General features: G+C 47.3%; 1 protein-coding gene across 5 annotated transcripts in view; it reads left to right on the top strand.

Annotated features, from left to right (window-relative positions):
• Positions 1–19,271, top strand: part of BCO2 (beta-carotene oxygenase 2) — a 45,693-nt gene that overhangs the window by 15,652 nt on the left and 10,770 nt on the right. For 3 of the 5 annotated variants that reach the window (XM_084803482.1, XM_084803483.1, XM_084803481.1), the window contains 4 exons: positions 3,079–3,181; positions 10,583–10,714; positions 13,026–13,186; positions 15,191–15,358. In XM_084803482.1, coding sequence (XP_084659608.1) covers positions 3,079–3,181; positions 10,583–10,714; positions 13,026–13,186; positions 15,191–15,358 — 564 coding nt within the window. Of the gene's footprint in view, positions 1–3,078; positions 3,182–10,582; positions 10,769–13,025; positions 13,187–15,190; positions 15,359–19,271 lie in introns of all 5 variants that reach the window. The other 2 variants (XM_084803480.1, XM_084803479.1) reach the window with 1 other exon arrangement.

The following is a 19,271-nucleotide window of genomic DNA, read 5'->3' as shown; positions in this document are numbered from 1 at the left end:
GATCAATGAATCAAGGTAAGCTGGAGGTGGTCAAACATGAGATGGCAAGATTGAACATCGACATCTTGGGAATCAGAGAACTAAAATGGACAGGCATGGGCGAATTTAATTCAGGTGACCATCATATCTACTATTGTGGGCAAGAATCCCTTAGAAGAAATGGAGTAGCACTCATAGTCAACAAAAGGGTGGGAAAAGCAGTACTGGGGTACAATCTTAAAAATGATAGAATGATCTCAGTACGAATCCAAGGCAAACCATTCAACATCACAGTAATTCAAGTCTATGCCCCAACCACTGAGGCCGAAGAAGCTGAGGTTGATCGGTTCTATGAAGACCTACAACACCTTCTAGAACTAACACCAAAAAAAGATGTCCTCTTCATCATAGGGGATTGGAATGCTAAAGTAGGAAGTCAAGAAATCACCGGGATAACAGGCAGGCATGGCCTTGGTGTACAAAATGAAGCAGGACAAAAGCTAATAGAGTTTTGCCAAGAGAACATGCTGATAATAGCAAACACTCTTTTCCAACAGCACAAGAGGCGACTCTACACATGGACGTCACCAGATGGTCAATATTGAAATCAGATTGATTATGTCCTTTGCAGCCAAAATGGAGAAGCTCCATACAGTCAGTAAAAACAAGACCTGGAGCTGACTGTGGCTCAGATCATGAGCTGCTTCTTGCAAAATTTCGGCTTAAATTGAAGAATGTCGGGAAAACCACTAAACCGTTCAGGTATGACCTAAATCATATCCCTGATGAATATACAGCGGAGGTGAGGAATAGATTTCAGGGATTAGACCTGATAGACAGAGTGCCTGAGGAACTATGGACGGAGGTCCGTAACATTGTTCAAGAGGCAGCAACGACATCCATCCCAAAGAAAAAGAAATGCAAGAAAGCCATGTGGCTGTCTGATGAGGCTTTACAAGTAGCTCACGAAAGAAGGGAAGCGAAAAGCAAGGGAGAAAGGGGAAGATATACCCAACTGAATGCAGAGTTCCAGAGAATAGCAAGGAGAGACAAGAAGGCCTTCTTAAATGAACAATGCAAAGAAATCGAGGAAAACAACAGAATGGGAAAGACTAGAGATCTCTTCAAGAAAATTGGAGATCTCAAGGGAACGTTTTGTGCAAAGACGGGCATGATCAAGGACAAAGAAGGCAGGGACCTAACAGAAGCAGATGAGATTAAGAAGAGGTGGCAAGAATACACAGAAGAACTATACAGGAAAGATCTGAATGTCCCTGATAGCCATGATAGTGCGGTCACTGAACTTGAGCCGGACATCCTCGAGAGTGAAGTCAAGTGGGCCTTAGGAAGCATTAGTAACAACAAAGCTAGCGGAGATGACAGTATTCCAGCCGAGCTATTTAAAATCCTAAAAGATGATGCTGTTAAAGTGCTGCATTCAATATGCCAACAAATCTGGAACACTCAACAGTGGCCACAAGACTGGAAAAGGTCAGTTTACATTCCAATTCCAAAGAAGGGCAACGCCAAAGAGTGTTCAAACTATCGCACAATTGTGCTCATTTCACATGCCAGCAAGGTGATGCTCAAAATCCTACAAGCTAGGCTTCAGCAGTATGCGAACCGAGAACTACCGGAAGTACAAGCTGGGTTCTGAAGAGGCAGAGGAACTAGAGATCAAATCGCCAACATTCGCTGCATCATGGAGAAAGCAAGAGAATTCCAGAAAAACGTCTATTTCTGCTTCATTGACTACGCTAAAGCCTTTGATTGTGTGGATCACAACAAACTGTGGCAAATTCTTAAAGTGATGGGAGTACCAGACCACCTTACCTGTCTCCTGAGAAACCTGTACGAGGGTCAAGAAGCAACAGTAAGAACCAGACATGGAACAACCGATTGGTTCAAAACTGGGAAAGGTGTACGACAAGGCTGCATATTGTCACCCTGCTTATTTAACTTATATGCAGAGTACATCATGAGAAATGCCGGGTTGGATGAATCAGAGGTCGGAATTAAGATTGCTGGGAGAATTATCAATAACCTCCGATATGCAGACGATACCACCCTAATGGCAGAAAGCGAAGAGGATCTAAACAGCCTCTTGTTGAGGGTGAAAGAGGAGAGTGCAAAAGCTGGTTTGAAACTCAACATTAAAAAAACAAAGATCATGGCATCTGGCCCCATCACTTCCTGGCATATGGAAGGGGAAGAAATGGAAGCAGTGACAGATTTTACTTTCTTGGGCTCCAAGATCACCGCAGACGGTGACTGTAGCCATGAAATTAAAAGACGCTTGCTCCTTGGGAGGAAAGCTATGGCCAACCTAGACAGCATAGTAAGAAGCAGAGACATCACCTTGCCGACAAAGGTCCGTCTAATCAAAGCTATGGTTTTCCCAGTAGTAATGTATGGCTGTGAGAGCTGGACTATAAGGAAGGCTGAGCGCCGAATAATTGATGCTTTCGAACTGTGGTGCTGGAGAAGACTCTTACGAGTGCCCTGGACTGCAAGGAGGTCAAATCAGTCCATCCTAAAGGAAATCAACCCTGAGTGCTCATTGGAAGTACAGATAATGAAGCTGAAGCTCCAATATTTTGGCCACCTAATGCGAAGAGAAAACTCCCTGGAAAAGACCCTGATGCTGGGAAAGACTGAAGGCAAAAGGAGAAGGGGACGGCAGAGGATGAGATGGCTAGATAGCATCACGGATGCAATGAATATGAACTTGAGCACGCTCCGGGAGAGAGCGCAGGACAGGAAGGCCTGGCATGCTATGGTCCATGGGGTCACGAAGAGTCGGACACGACTGAACGACTGAACAACAACAACAACACAGCCCTTTCTTTGCCTTAGCACTCTACCATCTCAATCTACTGCATGTGTCTATGAGACAGTAAGTTGGACTCTATGCCACATACATCTGCTAAGAAGTTAAATGGTCTATCTGCTAAAATTTGATTAACAGAGATATCCAATTAGCAGTGTTCATAGCTAGCTGCAAAGGTAGTGCCACATGTCCAGTTTATGCCAGGGCTGGAGAAACGTTTCTAAATCAATACTTTTCACTCAGACCCTGAAAAATCTTTGTACTTGCAGGTGAACTGGAGAAAGTACATTGCCGTGAATGGAGCAACTGCCCACCCACATTATGATCCAGATGGGACAGTGTACAACATGGGCAACTCATATGGGAAACATGGTGAGGACTCCCAGATGGCTCAGGGAGAGGCAGGCTTGTCTGACTGGCTTGGGGAAAGCATCTTAACATTTGCATGGGATTCTTGTGTGTCTGTGCCAGGGCTAGGCTGGATTCTGAGCTCCATGTGCAGTTTAGACATAACCCACATTTTCAGTGTTTAGGGTTTCCTAGTTCCATCTGCTCTGGGTCCTTCTTGGCTTCCTCAGCAGCCCCCTGGCTCTAAGCTAACAGAGTTAATTAACAGTGTTTTGCAGATGAATTTAGGAAGCCTGGACAATTCTGAGAGGAAGCCAGGAAGGGCTGCCGCCTCATGCCAAGACAGAATGTGTTTACACATGTGGGACTCCTCCTTGACACTGAGCAAACTAAGGTCAGCTCCAGAGGGTGGCAACACCAGGCATTTGCAAGGACCCCAAGGCAGGCAAAAGCCCCCTTCCCGCCCCATTCTCATTTTGCAGAGAGCACCCAAGAAGGTCAGAGGAAGTGCAAGAACATTCTTGGTTTGCAAGCACTGCCTCTTCCACATTTAATGCCCAGGGACACCTTCCCCTGCCCACCCCCATGCCTGTTTACTCAGAGGTAAGCTCCACTGTCTTCAGTGAAGCTTACTCCCGAGTACATGCTGGCTGGGAATGATGGGAGTTGCAGTCCAGAGTATCTGGGGGTCACCAGGTTGTGGAAGGCTGCCCTAGCAAATGCATTTACAAGTGCAGCCTATGTATTGCTGGACTAGGGAGAGTGATGTAGAATTTGGGATGGGTGCGAAGTGGGGAGAGAACATATTTTAAACTGAAGTATTTGAAGTATTTACTTCCCCCCACCCCGCCCTTTGTGGACCAACAGAGTTATCTTTGTTTTCTTAGGAGTATTTACTGTAACTGTCAATATGTAGTAATGAAGGGAAGGAGTAGGGATTTTGTGTTCCTAAGAAAAACATCCAGCACCTGGTATTGTAGAAGCTTAGGCAGCCAACTTGCTCTAATTCGCCTTCAGCAATTTCTGGAATATGTTGACCTTTCAACAAAAGGTCTGTTCCCTTGCATCAGTTCCTTTCAGTTTACAGTGTCAGGACATGTGAACAGCAGGCAAAATGGTCAGGCTGCTCTTGTTATATAAAACACTTCGGGCAGGTTCTGAAAAAATAATTTTAAGTCTGTAAAAATACATGAGTCTTATTACACATTCCTCTTTATCTTAAAATCTGCAGAATGTGCTTTGCATTCTATCCTGCTACTCATATTTCACTCTCATTCAGTATGTGTCAACATAGCTTCAATTTAGAGGATTAGATGTCTGTTGTGGTATCATTCAAGGATTAGCTGAAGACAGGCAGCTCATAAAGACAGGTTTTATTTGCAGACTGAATATTTCAGTATATACAGTATGCTGCTTGCATGTCTTCCTGGTCACTCTACCCTTTTAACTCTGCTACTACCAACTGAGAGCCAAAGTACACCTTACTTTAAAGACTAAGGGCTTCTCCACACGAGGCATTTATCCCACAATTTACTCCTCCTTCTTCCGGATTCTTTGCAGGATTTTAAATCGACTCTTGACACAGCTGTTTTTTCTTTTCTACATGATGCTACCTGCCATTTACACAGGTGGGTAGAGTCTGGCGGGATGTTATCAGATGTCAGCAGCATTGTACGCCCTCATCACCCCCTCTGGGGTAGCCCTTGCCCCTGTCAGCATGAACTTTCCATTTCAACTTGGTTGCCTCCCCTTTTCATTTCTGCTGCCTCCGATCCCTACCTTGGCAAGTTCTATATACAATCCACAGTACTTTTGGAACTACAGAAGTCTCCCCCACCCCATGTGCACAAGTCAGTATTGTCCCCGTAGAAGCAAGCATGAACAGTTTCTCTTTTGTGTATACACTGGGAGAAAGGATTGAGTGGACTGAGTGGAAAGGGCTTGCATGTGCTCATGTTTGCCTGTGTGGCACGTAAGGGCCGTTGCAACGCTCCCCACCCCCGCTGCCCATCTGCTTAGGCATCCCTGAGACGTGGAGCTGAGCACAGATTGGCTCCATTTCGCTCCTGTGCCTCACTCGCTGCCACACTGCATTAGTGAAACTCTGGGATGGTGCACCTCTGGAATGGCAGAGGAGCAGGAGTTCAAACAAGGTGTGGAGCTTGGTTCCATTTTTGTCCTGTCCCTCACTTGCTTTTTTGTCTCCCCCAAATGTTGAGCAGGGCTATGTTTCCATAGGGATGGCGGAAAATTCTGCCACGGACCCCAATGAGTCTTTTGAATGCGCCTCCGGAGTCCATGGCAGAATGGAGCACTTACCTCCACCTCCCTTCGGAATCCTCTTCGGCCGGATCCTCCCTGGCTGGCTCCGTATCGCCAACGATACGGCCGCCATTGCCGTGCCGCATCGCTGGCTGCGGGCTCAGTCCGGATGCAAATGGCGTAGCGGACACCATTTGTGGCCGTAAAGCTCTTAGATTAAGCTAAATGCAGCTGTAAATGGCTGCATTTAGCTTAAACTAAGGGCTTTACAGCTGCAAATGGCGTCCGCTACGCCATTTGCATCTTGTGGCTTTTCCTGCGATAGGCTGTGATTGGGGAAACATTGCAACAAAGCTGGAAACAAAGTGAAGCTGATAGTGTGGAAATGTGCCTCGGGTTGAGGGTTTCCTGGTGCTGCCAAGAAATCTCACAGACATTGTGGGCAGGTGGAGCAGCAGCCGTGTTAGTGCAATGCTGCTCTGCTGGGAAACAGTAACGAATGATGCAGAGGTGGAACGGTGCAGGTGCAGTGGGGCAACACGCCCACCACACCATCGTCACTGCCGTCGTCATCATGACTGCACCCCCCAACAACCTGCAACGACCACCCACACGAAGTGGGGTTTTCCCGCAATGGGAGAAGTACACGGGCAGGCCATGGCGCTCCTATGGCGAGGGTTGAGAAAGTACAGCAGTTTTTCCATTTTGGAAATAACATGGGATAGGTGGGGGGAAATGTCAGGGAAATCACTGGAGGAACACAATGGCATGTAAAGCACCTGCAAAATACCGCATATGAGGAATAACCATCGCACTACAAAGCGCTGGTGTAGAGAAGCCCGTAGTAAACAACTGCAGCCCTAGCAAATGGATTACTGTTTGGCAATATAAATTGTAGATGAAATGGCTCCAATCTAGATTGGGACCACAGAAGGAAGGAAAGGGTTAAAGCCCTCCTAACCCCCATCCCCCATACAAGCCTACTCTGTGGCGGTGAGGGTGGCAAAGAGGCAGTTCTTTTCCACCAGCATTGCATCTTCTCAGTGTCGCCCGGCGGAGCTTTTCCGAGTGGTTCGCGGCCTGTTACATTCTGGGCCAGGGAGAGAGACGGTGGAACCCTCGGTAGCACGCTGTGACGAGTTTGCGCGGCACTTTGAGGATAAAGTCGCTCAGATTCGTCATGAATTGGACACCACGATTAATGCAGTTCCATTGGTAGAGGCGTTCAGAGCACCGTCTGGTCCAGTTTTATTGGATGAGTTTCAGTTACTGAGGCCTGAGGATGCGGACAAGGTGCTTGGCCAAGTCCGATCGACCACTTGTGTGCTTGACCCTTGCCCTTCATGGCTTATTAAATCAAACAAGGAGGGGTTGTCCGGCTGGGTCCAGGAGGTTGTAAATTCCTCCTTGAGAGAGGGAGTGGTGCCTGCCGCTTTAAAAGAGGCAGTAATTAGACCACTCCTGAAAAAGCCTAACCTGGACCCAGAGGATGTTAACAATTATAGGCCAGTGGCCAACATCCCCTTCCTGGGCAAGGTGCTTGAGCGGGTGGTTGTAGGACAGCTCCAGGCACTCTTGAATGAAACGGATTATCTAGATCCATTTCAATCGGGCTTCAGGCCTGGTTTTGGAATGGAAACTGCCTTGGTCGCCCTGTGGGATGACCTCTGCCGGGAGAGGGACAGGGGGAGTGCGACCCTGTTGATTCTCCTGGACCTCTCAGCGGCTTTCGATACCATCGACCATGGTATCCTTCTGGATAGGTTGTCTGGGTTGGGAGTTGGAGGCACTGCACTACAGTGGTTCTGCTCCTACTTGGATGGCCGATTCCAGAAGGTGGTGCTGGGGGATTATTGCTCTGTGCCATGGCAATTGTGCCATGGGGTTCCACAGGGCTCTATTCTATCCCCCATGCTGTTTAACATCTACATGAAACCGCTGGGGGAGGTTATCCGGAGGTGTGGGCTGAGGTGCCATCAATATGCGGATGACACCCAGCTCTACCTCTCTTTCTCATCAAAACCAGGTGAGGCAGTGGCTGTTCTGAACCAGTGCCTGGGCACGGTAATGGACTGGATGAGGGCCAATAAACTGAAACTCAATCCAGACAAGACGGAGGTACTGTTAGTGGGTGGTTCGTCTGCCCGGCTAGGTGATATTCAACCTGTTCTGGAGGGGGTTGCACTCCCCCTAAAGGATCAGGTTCGTAGTTTGGGGGTGCTCTTGGATCCAGAACTGTCACTTGAGGCACAGGTGAACTCAGTGGCACGGAGCACTTTTTATCAGCTTAGGCTGGTATACCAACTACGCCCTTATCTGGACAGAGATAGCCTAGCTACAGTTATCCATGCTCTGATAACTTCTTGTCTGGATTACTGCAATGCGTTATACGTGGGGCTGCCTTTGAAAACGGTCCGGAAACTTCAGCTGGTCCAAAATAGGGCAGCAAGATTGTTAACAGGGACTGGCCTGCGAGGTCATATTACGCCAGTACTTTTCCAGCTGCACTGGCTGCCGGTCCATTTCCGGGCCCGATTCAAAGTGCTGGTGTTAACATTCAAAGCCCTTAACGGCTTGGGGCCAGGTTACCTGAAGGATCGCCTCCTCCCATATGTGCCTGCCCGGACCTTAAGATCATCATCAGTGGCCCTTCTCCGTGAGCCCCTGCCAAAGGAAGTGAGGCGGGTGGCTACTAGGAGGAGGGCTTTTTTTGTTGTGGCACCCCGGCTCTGGAATGAGCTCCCTAGTGAGGTTCGCCTGGCACCTACATTGTACTCCTTTCAGCGCCAGGTGAAGACCTTTTTATTTTCTCAGGCATTTTAGCTTTCTAAATTTTTATCTTTGCTGTTTTAAATCTGTATTTTAAACTCCTGTACTGCTGCTAGGTTTTATTGTGGTTGTATTGTTATATTGTGGTTTTAATGTTCTATATATTTTAAATTGTTTTATTGTGTGTTGTTTGGTTTTAGTTTTTGTGAACCGCCCAGAGAGCTTCGGCTATTGGGCGGTATAGAAATGAAATGAATAAATAAATAAATAAATAAATACAAGGATCCTGATCCAGATTGTGCCTCCTGTGCTTGCACTAGAGCAGGGGTGCACAACTTTTTCGGCCCCAAAAGGGCTGGAGGCAGCACATGCCTATGTCTGAGAGCACAAAACGTACACACACGCTCTCTTCCTCCCCCCACGCATATACATATTACAGTGCGCAGGGACAGGAAGGTTTAAACCTCCCCTCCCTTCCCAGTGAGATCTAGGGGTTGTCGGGTGGAGGTGGAGATGAAAGCCTCTTCCATCCCCCAGCGATTGTCACCAGTGTTGCTGTTTCCTTGCCACAACTAGCAGTAGAGAAACAGCAATCTCAGAAACCAGGGAGCAGTCATTCTCCCCATCTGCGCCACGGGGAAACATGGGCAGGGTCCTGCCAGCTTTAGGGGCTGCTCAGGGAATGGCCAAGGGCTGCAGGTTGTATACCCTTGCTCTAGAATAAAAATGAAGGGGAAAAAAGGCGAAGCTGCTTGCTACATCTTTAAAGTCAGGTGTGCTTTGGGCCTGACTTATTCCTATTTGGAACTGTCAGGGAGGTATATTGTCATCACAGTGTCCCTTTTCAAGCCATTTGATCTCCGCAGCCTGCAAAGGCACCTTCAAGCTGGATTAGCCCTCTGCTGGTCCACACAGCTGCAGGGGATCAGAGAAGACTGTGCGACTCGTACATCTAGACATGAGGATATATTGGGAAGGGAGATGCCTTCTCTTTAGACTCCTCTTGCTCTCTCAGTTGCATGTTTTAATGCCATGGAAAGCATGGGACTTTGCACAGCTGCCTTCAGTCTGGGCCATTGGTGCAAGCAGTGTTTGCTCAGTGCTCCTAACATGGTTTGTGGTACTTGGACATATAACTGCTCCAGTCATGTTAATAATGCCAGTGACAGATCAGACAAGGAGGACTGGCCCAGAGTCTTCTATTGTTTTGCAATTCACAGCAATGATTTCAGTACAGACACATGCACGTCAACCCTTCCTGATAGCCACCTCTTCCTAAAGGACTGTATGCAGAGCATGCTTATGTTGTATCAGTACCCCCTGGGCTTGTTTTCCCCAAACCCGTGATGTCTTTGCAGCCCATGTTAACTGGGATTGGCCGAACCATGAATCGAGAGTGTTTCAGCACAGGCACTTTTCCTATGTGTAGCTGCACCACGATTCTTGTGCTTCCAGATGAAGTGTTTCTTGTGCAATCACCCTGCCTCATTCATGGAATTTACTGGCCGTGGGTGTGTTCAAATGACGTTTCCTTTCATTTCTACATGAGGCTTTTAACCCAAATCTTTGCTGAGGCTTCTGCTTCTGGATTCCTTGTGGGATTAAGATTGGCTCTTTACACATGTTTTTTTTGCAGGGGGTTTCTTTCTTTGCCTTTCTATATGTTCCATTAAAAAACACACTAGGTGGCACTGTGGTATAGCAGCAAATTGCACAAATACACTAGGTTTCATGCTGCCATTCAGAAATATACCAGACACCCCCCGCCCCCCGCTAAAATGGTTACAAAGAACGGGAAAGGCCCTGGAGGATGACGATGTTGTGTAAAGGACCTGCAAACTACTGTGAATGAGGAATCATGAGCGCATAATAAAATCCTCGTGCAGAAAGGCTCTTGTAATCCTCACTTGTTTTTCCACCATTAAAAAACCCATTAAAGAGGAAAAGATGGAATAGTTGCACAATGGGTTTTATTGTTATCACTAAGAGCTCTCTGTGTAGAAGTACCCTTAGTCTGTGGTCACTAGGCCAGGGGATCTACACTGTTTTCCAGCTCCAGGCTAGAAAAACTGCAACAGGGGGTCTAGTGAGCCTGTAGCAATAGCTGGTGTCATTGGTCTGCTCCTTTTTGCACAGGAGCAGGAGGGAGTGGACATGAGGTTCCCCCCATAGTCCACTTTTTCTAATCTGTGGTGTATTAGTGGTCATGTTTCAAAAAGTGACAGAAGGTGCACATACCTTAGCTCAGTTGCTAAGATGAAGGCTTGTTAACCGCAGTGTGTCATCTCTGAAGACACTAGGCACATCAGCAAGAATGGAGCTGATGCCTAAAATCCATCTGCAGCTGGACTGCTGGCAGGATCGTTCCTGACAAAAGTGCTTTCTCTCTTCCAGGCTCCAACTACAACATAATTTGTGTCCCGCCGCAGATGCCTGGCTCCAGCGATTCCAGCCTTCAGGGTGCAAAAGTACTGTGCACCATTGCGCCAGAGAATAAGATGAAACCCTCCTATTACCACAGCTTTGGTGAGGGCTACCCTCCTTCCCCTCTGATGGAACTACCAGAGATGTGTACCAAAGGTGTTCGAAGTCGTAAGAATGGGATATCTACCCAGACAATGAGATGGTTCTTTTTCTTCTTTATGTGTACCTGTGTGTGCATGTGTATTTGCATGCATGCGAGTCTGTTCCAGCACTTGAGTCAATTCTCCCCGCCTGCCTGGTTATCGGTCTTTTTCCATCTCACTCCATATTCCATGTCTCTGAGTTATTATGGGGCTCTTTCGGGGTGGGCCCCCCCCTCATGGTTTTCCTGTTGATCTGGGGGTGTTCTGCAAATGTCGGGGTTGCCCTGAGTCTGCTGATGCCTCTCCCTTGCACATCGGCAATGCTGCTCTGGTCTTATAGGTATGAGTGTGGGAAGACTCAAATTGGTATTAGCATTTAGGGTGATTAGACAAAATCAGGGAGAACAGCTGGCATTAGCCACGATCGCTAAATGGAGCCTCCATGTTTAGAGGCGGTGTACCACTCAATGACAGTTGCTGGGGGCAAACAATGAGGAATAGCTGCCATGATCCTTGTACATTGCTTGTGAGCTTTCCAGAGATATCTGGAGACAGAGCGGTGGAGCAGGTGGACATTTGCTTTGTTCTAGCATGACAATTTAGGGTGATTAGACAAAATCAGGGAGAACAGCTGGCATTAGCCACGATCGCTAAGTGGAGCCTCCATGTTTAGAGGCGGTGTACCACTCAATGACAGTTGCTGGGGGCAAACAATGAGGAATAGCTGCCATGATCCTTGTACATTGCTTGTGAGCTTTCCAGAGATATCTGGAGACAGAGCGGTGGAGCAGGTGGACATTTGCTTTGTTCTAGCATGACAATTCCTTTACAAACTGGATACTAAAGCATGCTACAGGAATAATGTATAACTTATGCAAACAACACTCTGAGGCTGGATCCAGATGAGTGGCTGCTAGCGCTACGCAATCATTGGTCTTCCATCGAAAGTTGTAAGTGGAACTGCAGTTGAGTTTCCCGCTAGTGGGAGTATTGTGCCTTTTCTGCGTGTGAATCCCACTATGTTCCATCCACACCAGGGGATGTGACAGCTGCTGTGGGTGGAGACAGCTGAAGCTCAGCCCATTCACTATAACCACTGCAGTGGGAGCCATTTTATGACTCATCATGATTATCATCGGTCTTTTAATTAGCACTAAAATGCTTTTCCATTGTTTTTTTTTTAAAAAAAGAAAGGAAGATGGGTATAGCACGATAACACCATAATGCTGTAATGCTATTTTTGTATTATGATGTTATAGTGCTATAACACTATGATATAATGACACTATATTTTTAAATGATATTTCAAAATGAAATTTTAGCAACATAATTAATGGTGATGACTAGAAAGGTTTTGTTTTAAAAAAATTAAAAAATTAACATTATAGCACTGTGGTGTTATAGTGCTATACCTCTCTTTCATTGAAAGAAACATTATAGCTGGGAAAGCATTTTAGTGCTAATTTAAAGATCAATTAAACAAAAACAAACTGGGTCATAAAATGGTGCCGACTGCAAGTGTTACAATGAATATGTGCTCAGCTGTGATAGGTTCACTTTTCCACTACGCCACTTCCCACATTAACACTCCACCCTTTTTAATAGATGGAAGGGTAGTGTTAGCAGCATCTACACCTCTGGAGATGGTGCTGCTCTTCTGTTCTTCTGAAAAAAGCTGGATTGTCTGCAGTCTAAGAAAAGATGGAAGAGCCACAGGGAAAATAGAGGATGACAGTGGGTGCTTCCAGACAGAAGGCTCCTAATGCTACCACTCAGAGGGCCTTGCGCAGTAATACTGTCTTTTCCCCCCTTAATTGATTTTCTGTGGTAAGAAAAAAGATGGAAGAAGAGGTGGGAAATATGGGAGATTTACCAGTGGAAGATGGTGTTGTCTGGAAACACCCCCCCCCCCCAATAAAATCCTGTGAATTACACAGGGCAGTGGTGCCGTAAACCCTCATCTGGAAGCACCCAGAGTTTTGATGATTGTGTTGTGCAGCTGCCTTGTAAAAAGTGAGTGAATGAAGCATGGCGATTCCTGAGCATCTACTATGGATGCACCCAAGTACATGTATTTTATTCAGGGCATTATATAGGGGCTGTTGGATAATTTGAAATTCTTTTGGCAAGGAATGATTAAGCCGGCATGAAGGTTAGATGTGTGTTGGCAGAGGAGCCTGGTTAAGCAGTCGTGGCAGAAAGTAAGGTGGCAGGGCTTGGCAGCACTATGAGAAGAACTGGCCTAAAGCTTCATCATCTCCTTCTTCTAGGAATGAGTGAAAACTACGTTATCTTTATTGAGCAGCCTCTCAAAATCAACCTGTGGAAGTTTATTGCAGCCAAGAGTCTTGGGAGATCCTTTTTGGATGGGATCAGCTGGGAGCCTCACCAAAACACCCGCTTCCATATCATAAACAAGCTCACAGGGCAGGTACATGTTCGGTGTCCGCTGGCTCATGGTCTCAGACTTTCCTGCAGCGCCTCCCCCAGGCCCATCCAAAGCTGGCTTTTGCTACAGCAGGTCTAGCAGAATTGCTCGGTAGCCAGGAGTGTGCACTTCTCGGGTGCTGAAGGAACAACATCTCATCAGAGTATATTTATTCATGATGCCCCTTTGTTTTTACAAACACTTGCAAGTATCTCCTTCCTTCAAAATGTACTTCTGGGAATAAACAACAGGGGACAACCTAATTGCCTTCATGCCCTACTTGTGAGTTTCCAGAAGCTTCTGGCCATCCATTGGATAGAGAATGCCAGACTGGACAAGGACCGTGGCTGATCCAGGAAGGCAGTTCAAAAGTAACCTGGTTTTAGTTGACTGGCAGCCAGCTCTCCTAAAGTCAAATTCTTGCCAGAGTGCCAAGATTTGCAGTTCTTTGCAAAGCAATTGGAGTGAATCCTATACACTGGGCAAACTCTGCAAACATCTAGTGTTAATTTGTGGTAAGACTCTTGCTAGGGATTTGGGGATCAGATTCCTCATGCATAGTTGCCTGGCTGTCACTTTGTGAGGTTTACGATGCCTCAACCCCCCACCCCATCACATAATACTGATAACTGTTTTGTGTCCCTGCCCCCCCTGCCTCCATTAATGTTGTACATAAGCCTCATCCTTTTGCAAGAGGAAGACACAAAATAGAGGCTGGTATGCTGACATCCTAGCTTTGCCCATGTATTAAAATTCTTTCAAGCAGCATTAATATAATTGAAAGCTTTCCGTGGGAATGTTCTGTGGGATGTTCTCTAGGTCAGGGGTCCCCAACCCCCGGGCCATGGACCGGTACTGGTTCGTGGCCTGTTAGGGACTGGGCAGCAGTAGGGTTGTGGGAACCCCCCCTTACCTTGGGTCCGCGAGGGCGGGGGAAGCGATCCATCCCTCCACCCCCACCGAATCCTCGCCGGCCGTGGCCGGCTCCACTCTGCGGCAAGTCCGCGGAGCTGCTGGCCAGCTCTGGCCGTGTTCTTTGCAGTAATAGCCTATTACTGCAAAGAACAGGGACGCAAATGGCATCTGCTACGTGGATGCCATTTGCATTCCAGTGTCAGGAGCACCCTAGCGGCCTCTTTCAGTAGACTCCAGTAGCCAACTCAAGACACAGACGAAAGGATTCTTTTCAAGGCTTTAATCCTTTTACAACTTAACGACTCTTTCAGATGCTAATCACCAGCGACTACGCAAGGAACAGCAGAGTGGCCTATGCGCCAAGTAGGCAGTTGATCCCTGTTTGAAGGAGAGTCACTTGAAGACCCTGAACTTATGGGCTAGGGAGAGATCCTCCCTCTTTCCCTTGGGTCCATGGGAGGCGGCCGTCGCTTGTGTGCCAAACGGGTGCTACGCCTCCTTTCCGCGCCCTCCATCGCTTGTTGCTCCCTGCGTCTGCGTCGAGCGTCTAGCAAGCCCCGTTCCCGCACTCTCTCACTGCCAGGGTCACTATCTATCTCAGGAATGCCGGCAGGAGGAATCTCTGCCAGCTGCTGTGCCTGTGAGGGATGAGCTGGCTCCTCTCCCATGGATTGCTGATCCTCCTCAGAATCAGAACTGCTCTGGGGTTCTATCGGCTCAGTTTCCACCCTGACACCAAGCAGCCGGAAGTCCGCCCCTGGCCTGTTCTTTGCAGTAATAGACTATTACTGCAAAGAACAGCGGCCAGAAGTCTTCCCTCAGCCGGCAGCTCCGCGGACCTGCTGCGGAACCAAGCCGGCCAGGGCCGGTGAGGATTCCGGGGGGGGGGGGGACCGATCGCTTCCCCTCCCCCGCGGACCCAAGGTAAGGGGGGTTCCCACACCCCTACTGCGGCCCGGTCATCCCCCTCCAGTCCGTGGAAAAATTGTCTTCCACGGACCGGTTCCTAGTCCCAAAAAGGTTGGGGAATGCTGCTCTAGGTGGTATTGAAGGGCTGAGATTCTCACTTGCGTGTTTGTGTTCCTTGCACAGGTGTTGCCTGGGCGGTACCACAGCAAGCCTCTCATGTCTTTCCATCAAATCAATGCCTTTGAAGATCAAGGATGCATTGTCCTTGATCTTTGCTGTCAAGAAGATGGAAGTCCTATTGACATCTACTGCCTGCAGAACCTCCACAAGACAGGGGAAGCTCTGGACCAGGTATAGAATCATAGAATCATAGAATAGTAGGGTTGGAAGGGGCCTACAAGGCCATCAAGTCCAACTCCCTGCTCAGTGCAGGAATCCAAGTCAGAGCATCCCTGACAGATGGCTGTCCAGCCTCGTCTTGAATGCCTCCAGTGTGGGAGAGCCCACCACCTCCCTAGGGAATTGGCTCCATTGTCGTATTGCTCTAACAGTCAGGAAGTTTTTCCTGATGTTCAGCCGGAATCTGGTTTCCTGTCACTTGAACCCATTATTCCGTGTCCTGCACTCGGGGATGATCAAGAAGAGATCCTGGCCTTCTTCTCTGTGACAACCTTTCAAGTCCTTGAAGAGTGCTATCATATCTCCCCTCAGTCTTCTTTTCTCAAGGCTAAACTTGCCCAGTTCTTTCAGTCTCTCTTCATAGGGCTTTGTTTCCAGTCCCCTGAGCATCTTTGTTGCCCTCCTCTGAACCCTCTCCAGTTTGTCTGCATCCTTCTTAAAGTGCGGTGCCCAGAACTGGACACAGTACTCCAGATGAGGCCTAACCACTGCTGAGTAGAGGGGAACTAGTACTTCCCGGGATTTGGAAGCTATGCTTCTATTAATGCAGCCCAAAAGAGCATTGGCCTTTTTTGCAGCCACATCACATTGTTGGCTCATATTCAGCTTGTGATCGACAACAATTCCAAGATGTTTCTTGCTTGTAGTGTTGTTGAGCCACATATCCCCCATCTTGTAACTGTGCATTTGGTTTCTTTTTCTCCTAGGTGCAGAACTTGGCATTTATCCCTATGAAATGTCATTCTGTTGTTTTCTGCCCAGCGCTCCAGTCTATCCAGATCACTTTGAATTTTGTTTCTGTCTTCCAAAGTATTAGCTATCCCGCCCAATTTTGTGTCATCTGCAAATATGATCAGCATTCCCTGCACCTCCTCCTCCAAGTCATTAATACAAATGTTGAAGAGCACTGGGCCCAGGACTGAGCCCTGCGGTGCCCCACTCGTTACCTCTCCCCAGCTTGAGAAGGTCCCATTGATAAGCGCTCTTTGAGTCCGATTCTGTAGCCAACTGTGGATCCACCGGATCGTTGTTTCATCTAGCCCACTTTGAGCTAGTTTGCTCATCAGGATATCATGGGACACTTTGTCGAAAGCTTTGCTGAAGTCGAGGTATATGATGTCTACAGCATTCCCACGGTCCACAAGGGAGGTGACTTGATCAAAAAATGTGATCAGATTTGTCTGGCAGGACTTGTTTTTGACAAATCCATGTTGGCTTTGAGTAATCACGGCATTGTTTTCAAGGTGCTTCCAGGTGGATTGCTTTATCATCTGCTGCAGAATTTTCCCAGGGATTGATGTCAGACTGACTGGTCTGTAGTTCCCAGGTTCCTCCTTTTTACCCTTTTTGAAGATAGGGACAACATTATTCCTCCTCCGGTCATCTGGCACTTCCCCCGTCCTCCATGATTTTTCAAAGAGAATAGACAGCAGTTCTGAGAGTTCTTCTGCCAGTTCCTTTATTACTCTAGGATGCAGTTAATCTGGCCCTGATTTGAACTCATTCAAAGTAACGAGGTGTTCCTTGACCATATGCCTATCGATCTCAAGCTGCAATCCTGCCCCTCCAGCCTGCGCCTCGCCTTTGCCAGGGGGGTCATAGACCCTCTTTTGGGAGAAGGCTGAGCCAAAGTAGGAATTGAGCACCTCTGCCTTTTCTTTGTCATCTGTTATCGTTTTGCCATCCTTATTTAATAGCTGAACAACCATTTCTTTCCTCTGCCTTTTACTATGCACATAGCTGAAGAAAGCCTTTTTGTTGTTTTTAGCATCCCTCGCTAACCTCAGCGCGTTCTCAGTTTTAGCCTTCCTGACGCCATCCCTGCAATTCTGTGCTACCTGCCTGTACTCTTCCTTTGTTGCTTGGCTTTCTTTCTACTTCCTATATGTGTCCATTTTTGTTTTCAGGTCATCCCTAAGCTTTTTGTGAAGCCACCTTTTCATCTTGTTGGAATTGTTTGTGATTATGCCTTGAGAATTTCCTTTTTTAAAAGCTCCCACCCATCTTGGACTCCTTTTCCCGTTAGCATCGCTTGCCATGGGACCTTACCGATCATTGTTCTGAGTTTATTAAAATCAGCTGTCCTAAAATCCAGGGTACGAGTTTGACTACACTCGGCTTTTGCTTCCCTTATGTCAAGGGCTCCTTGGAGGCCTCTCTCAGTCTAATCCAGTAGCCAAGTCCAGACACATACAAATGGATTCTTTTCAAAGCTTTATTCCTCTTTTACAACTTAACAACTCTACTGTTAGCAACTAGATATGAGCAGCAGAGTTGTTGTTGTTCAGTCGTTCAGTTGTGTCCGACTCTTCGTGACCCCATGGACCACAGCACGCCAGGCCCTCCTGTCCTGCGCTCTCTCCCGGAGCATGCTCAAGTTCATATTCATTGCATCCGTGATGCTATCTAGCCATCTCATCCTCTGCCGTCCACTTCTCCTTTTGCCTTCAGTCTTTCCCAGCATCAGGGTCTTTTCCAGAGAGTTTTCTCTTCGCATTAGGTGGCCAAAATATTTGAGCTTCAGCTTCAGTATCTGTCCTTCCAATGAGCACTCAGGGTTGATTTCCTTTAGGATGGACTGATTTGACCTCCTTGCAGTCCAGGGCACTCGTAAGAGTCTTCTCCAGCACCACAGTTCGAAAGCATCAATTCTTCGGCGCTCAGCCTTCTTTATAGTCCAGCTCTCACAGCCATACATTACTACTGGGAAAACCATAGCTTTGATTAGACGGACCTTTGTCGGCAAGGTGATGTCTCTGCTTCTTACTATGCTGTCTAGGTTTGCCATAGCTTTCCTCCCAAGGAGCAAGCGTCTTTTAATTTCATGGCTACAGTCACCGTCTGCGGTGATCTTGGAGCCCAAGAAAGTAAAATCTGTCACTGCTTCCATTTCTTCCCCTTCTATATGCCAGGAAGTGATGGGGCCAGATGCCATGATCTTTGTTTTTTTAATGTTGAGTTTCAAACCAGCTTTTGCACTCTCCTCTTTCACCCTCAACAAGAGGCTGTTTAGATCCTCTTCGCTTTCTGCCATTAGGGTGGTATCGTCTGCATATCGGAGGTTGTTGATAATTCTCCCAGCAGTCTTAATTCCGACCTGTGATTCATCCAACCCGGCGTTTCTCATGACGTACTCTGCATATAAGTTAAATAAGCAGGGTGACAATATGCAGCCTTGTTGTACTCCTTTCCCAGTTTTGAACCACTCGGTTGTTCCATGTCTAGTTCTTACTGTTGCTTCTTGACCCTCGTACAGGTTTCTCAGGAGACAGGTAAGGTGGTCTGGTACTCCCATCACTTTAAGAATTTGCCACAGTTTGTTGTGATCCACACAATCAAAGGCTTTAGTGTAGTCAATGCAGCAGAAATAGACGTTTTTCTGGAATTCTCTTGCTTTCTCCATGATGCAGCGAATGTTGGCGATTTGATCTCTAGTTCCTCTGCCTCTTCGAAACCCAGCTTGTACTTCCGGTAGTTCTCGGTTCGCATACTGCTGAAGCCTAGCTTGTAGGATTTTGAGCATCACCTTGCTGGCATGTGAAATGAGCGCAATTGTGCAGTAGTTTGAGCACTCTTTGGCGTTGCCCTTCTTTGGAATTGGAATGTAAACTGACCTTTTCCAGTCTTGCGGCCATTGTTGAGTGTTCCAAATTTGTTGGCATATTGAATGCAGCACTTTAACAGCATCATGTTTTAGGATTTTAAATAGCTCAGCTGGAAGACTGTCATCTCCGCTAGCTTTGTTGTTACTAATGCTTCCTAAGGCCCACTTGACTTCACTCTCTAGGATGTCCGGCTCAAGTTCAGTGACCGCGCTATCATGGCTATCAGGGACATTCAGATCTTTCCTGTATAGTTCTTCTGT

The sequence above is a fragment of the Heloderma suspectum genome, chromosome 6 (assembly GCF_057233095.1).
Source record: "Heloderma suspectum isolate Gila_16-S chromosome 6, 16-S_ref, whole genome shotgun sequence".
Taxonomy (NCBI): Eukaryota; Metazoa; Chordata; class Lepidosauria; order Squamata; family Helodermatidae; genus Heloderma; species Heloderma suspectum.
The sequence above is the reverse complement of the archived record's forward strand: the minus strand, read 5'-3'. Positions and strand labels throughout refer to the sequence as shown.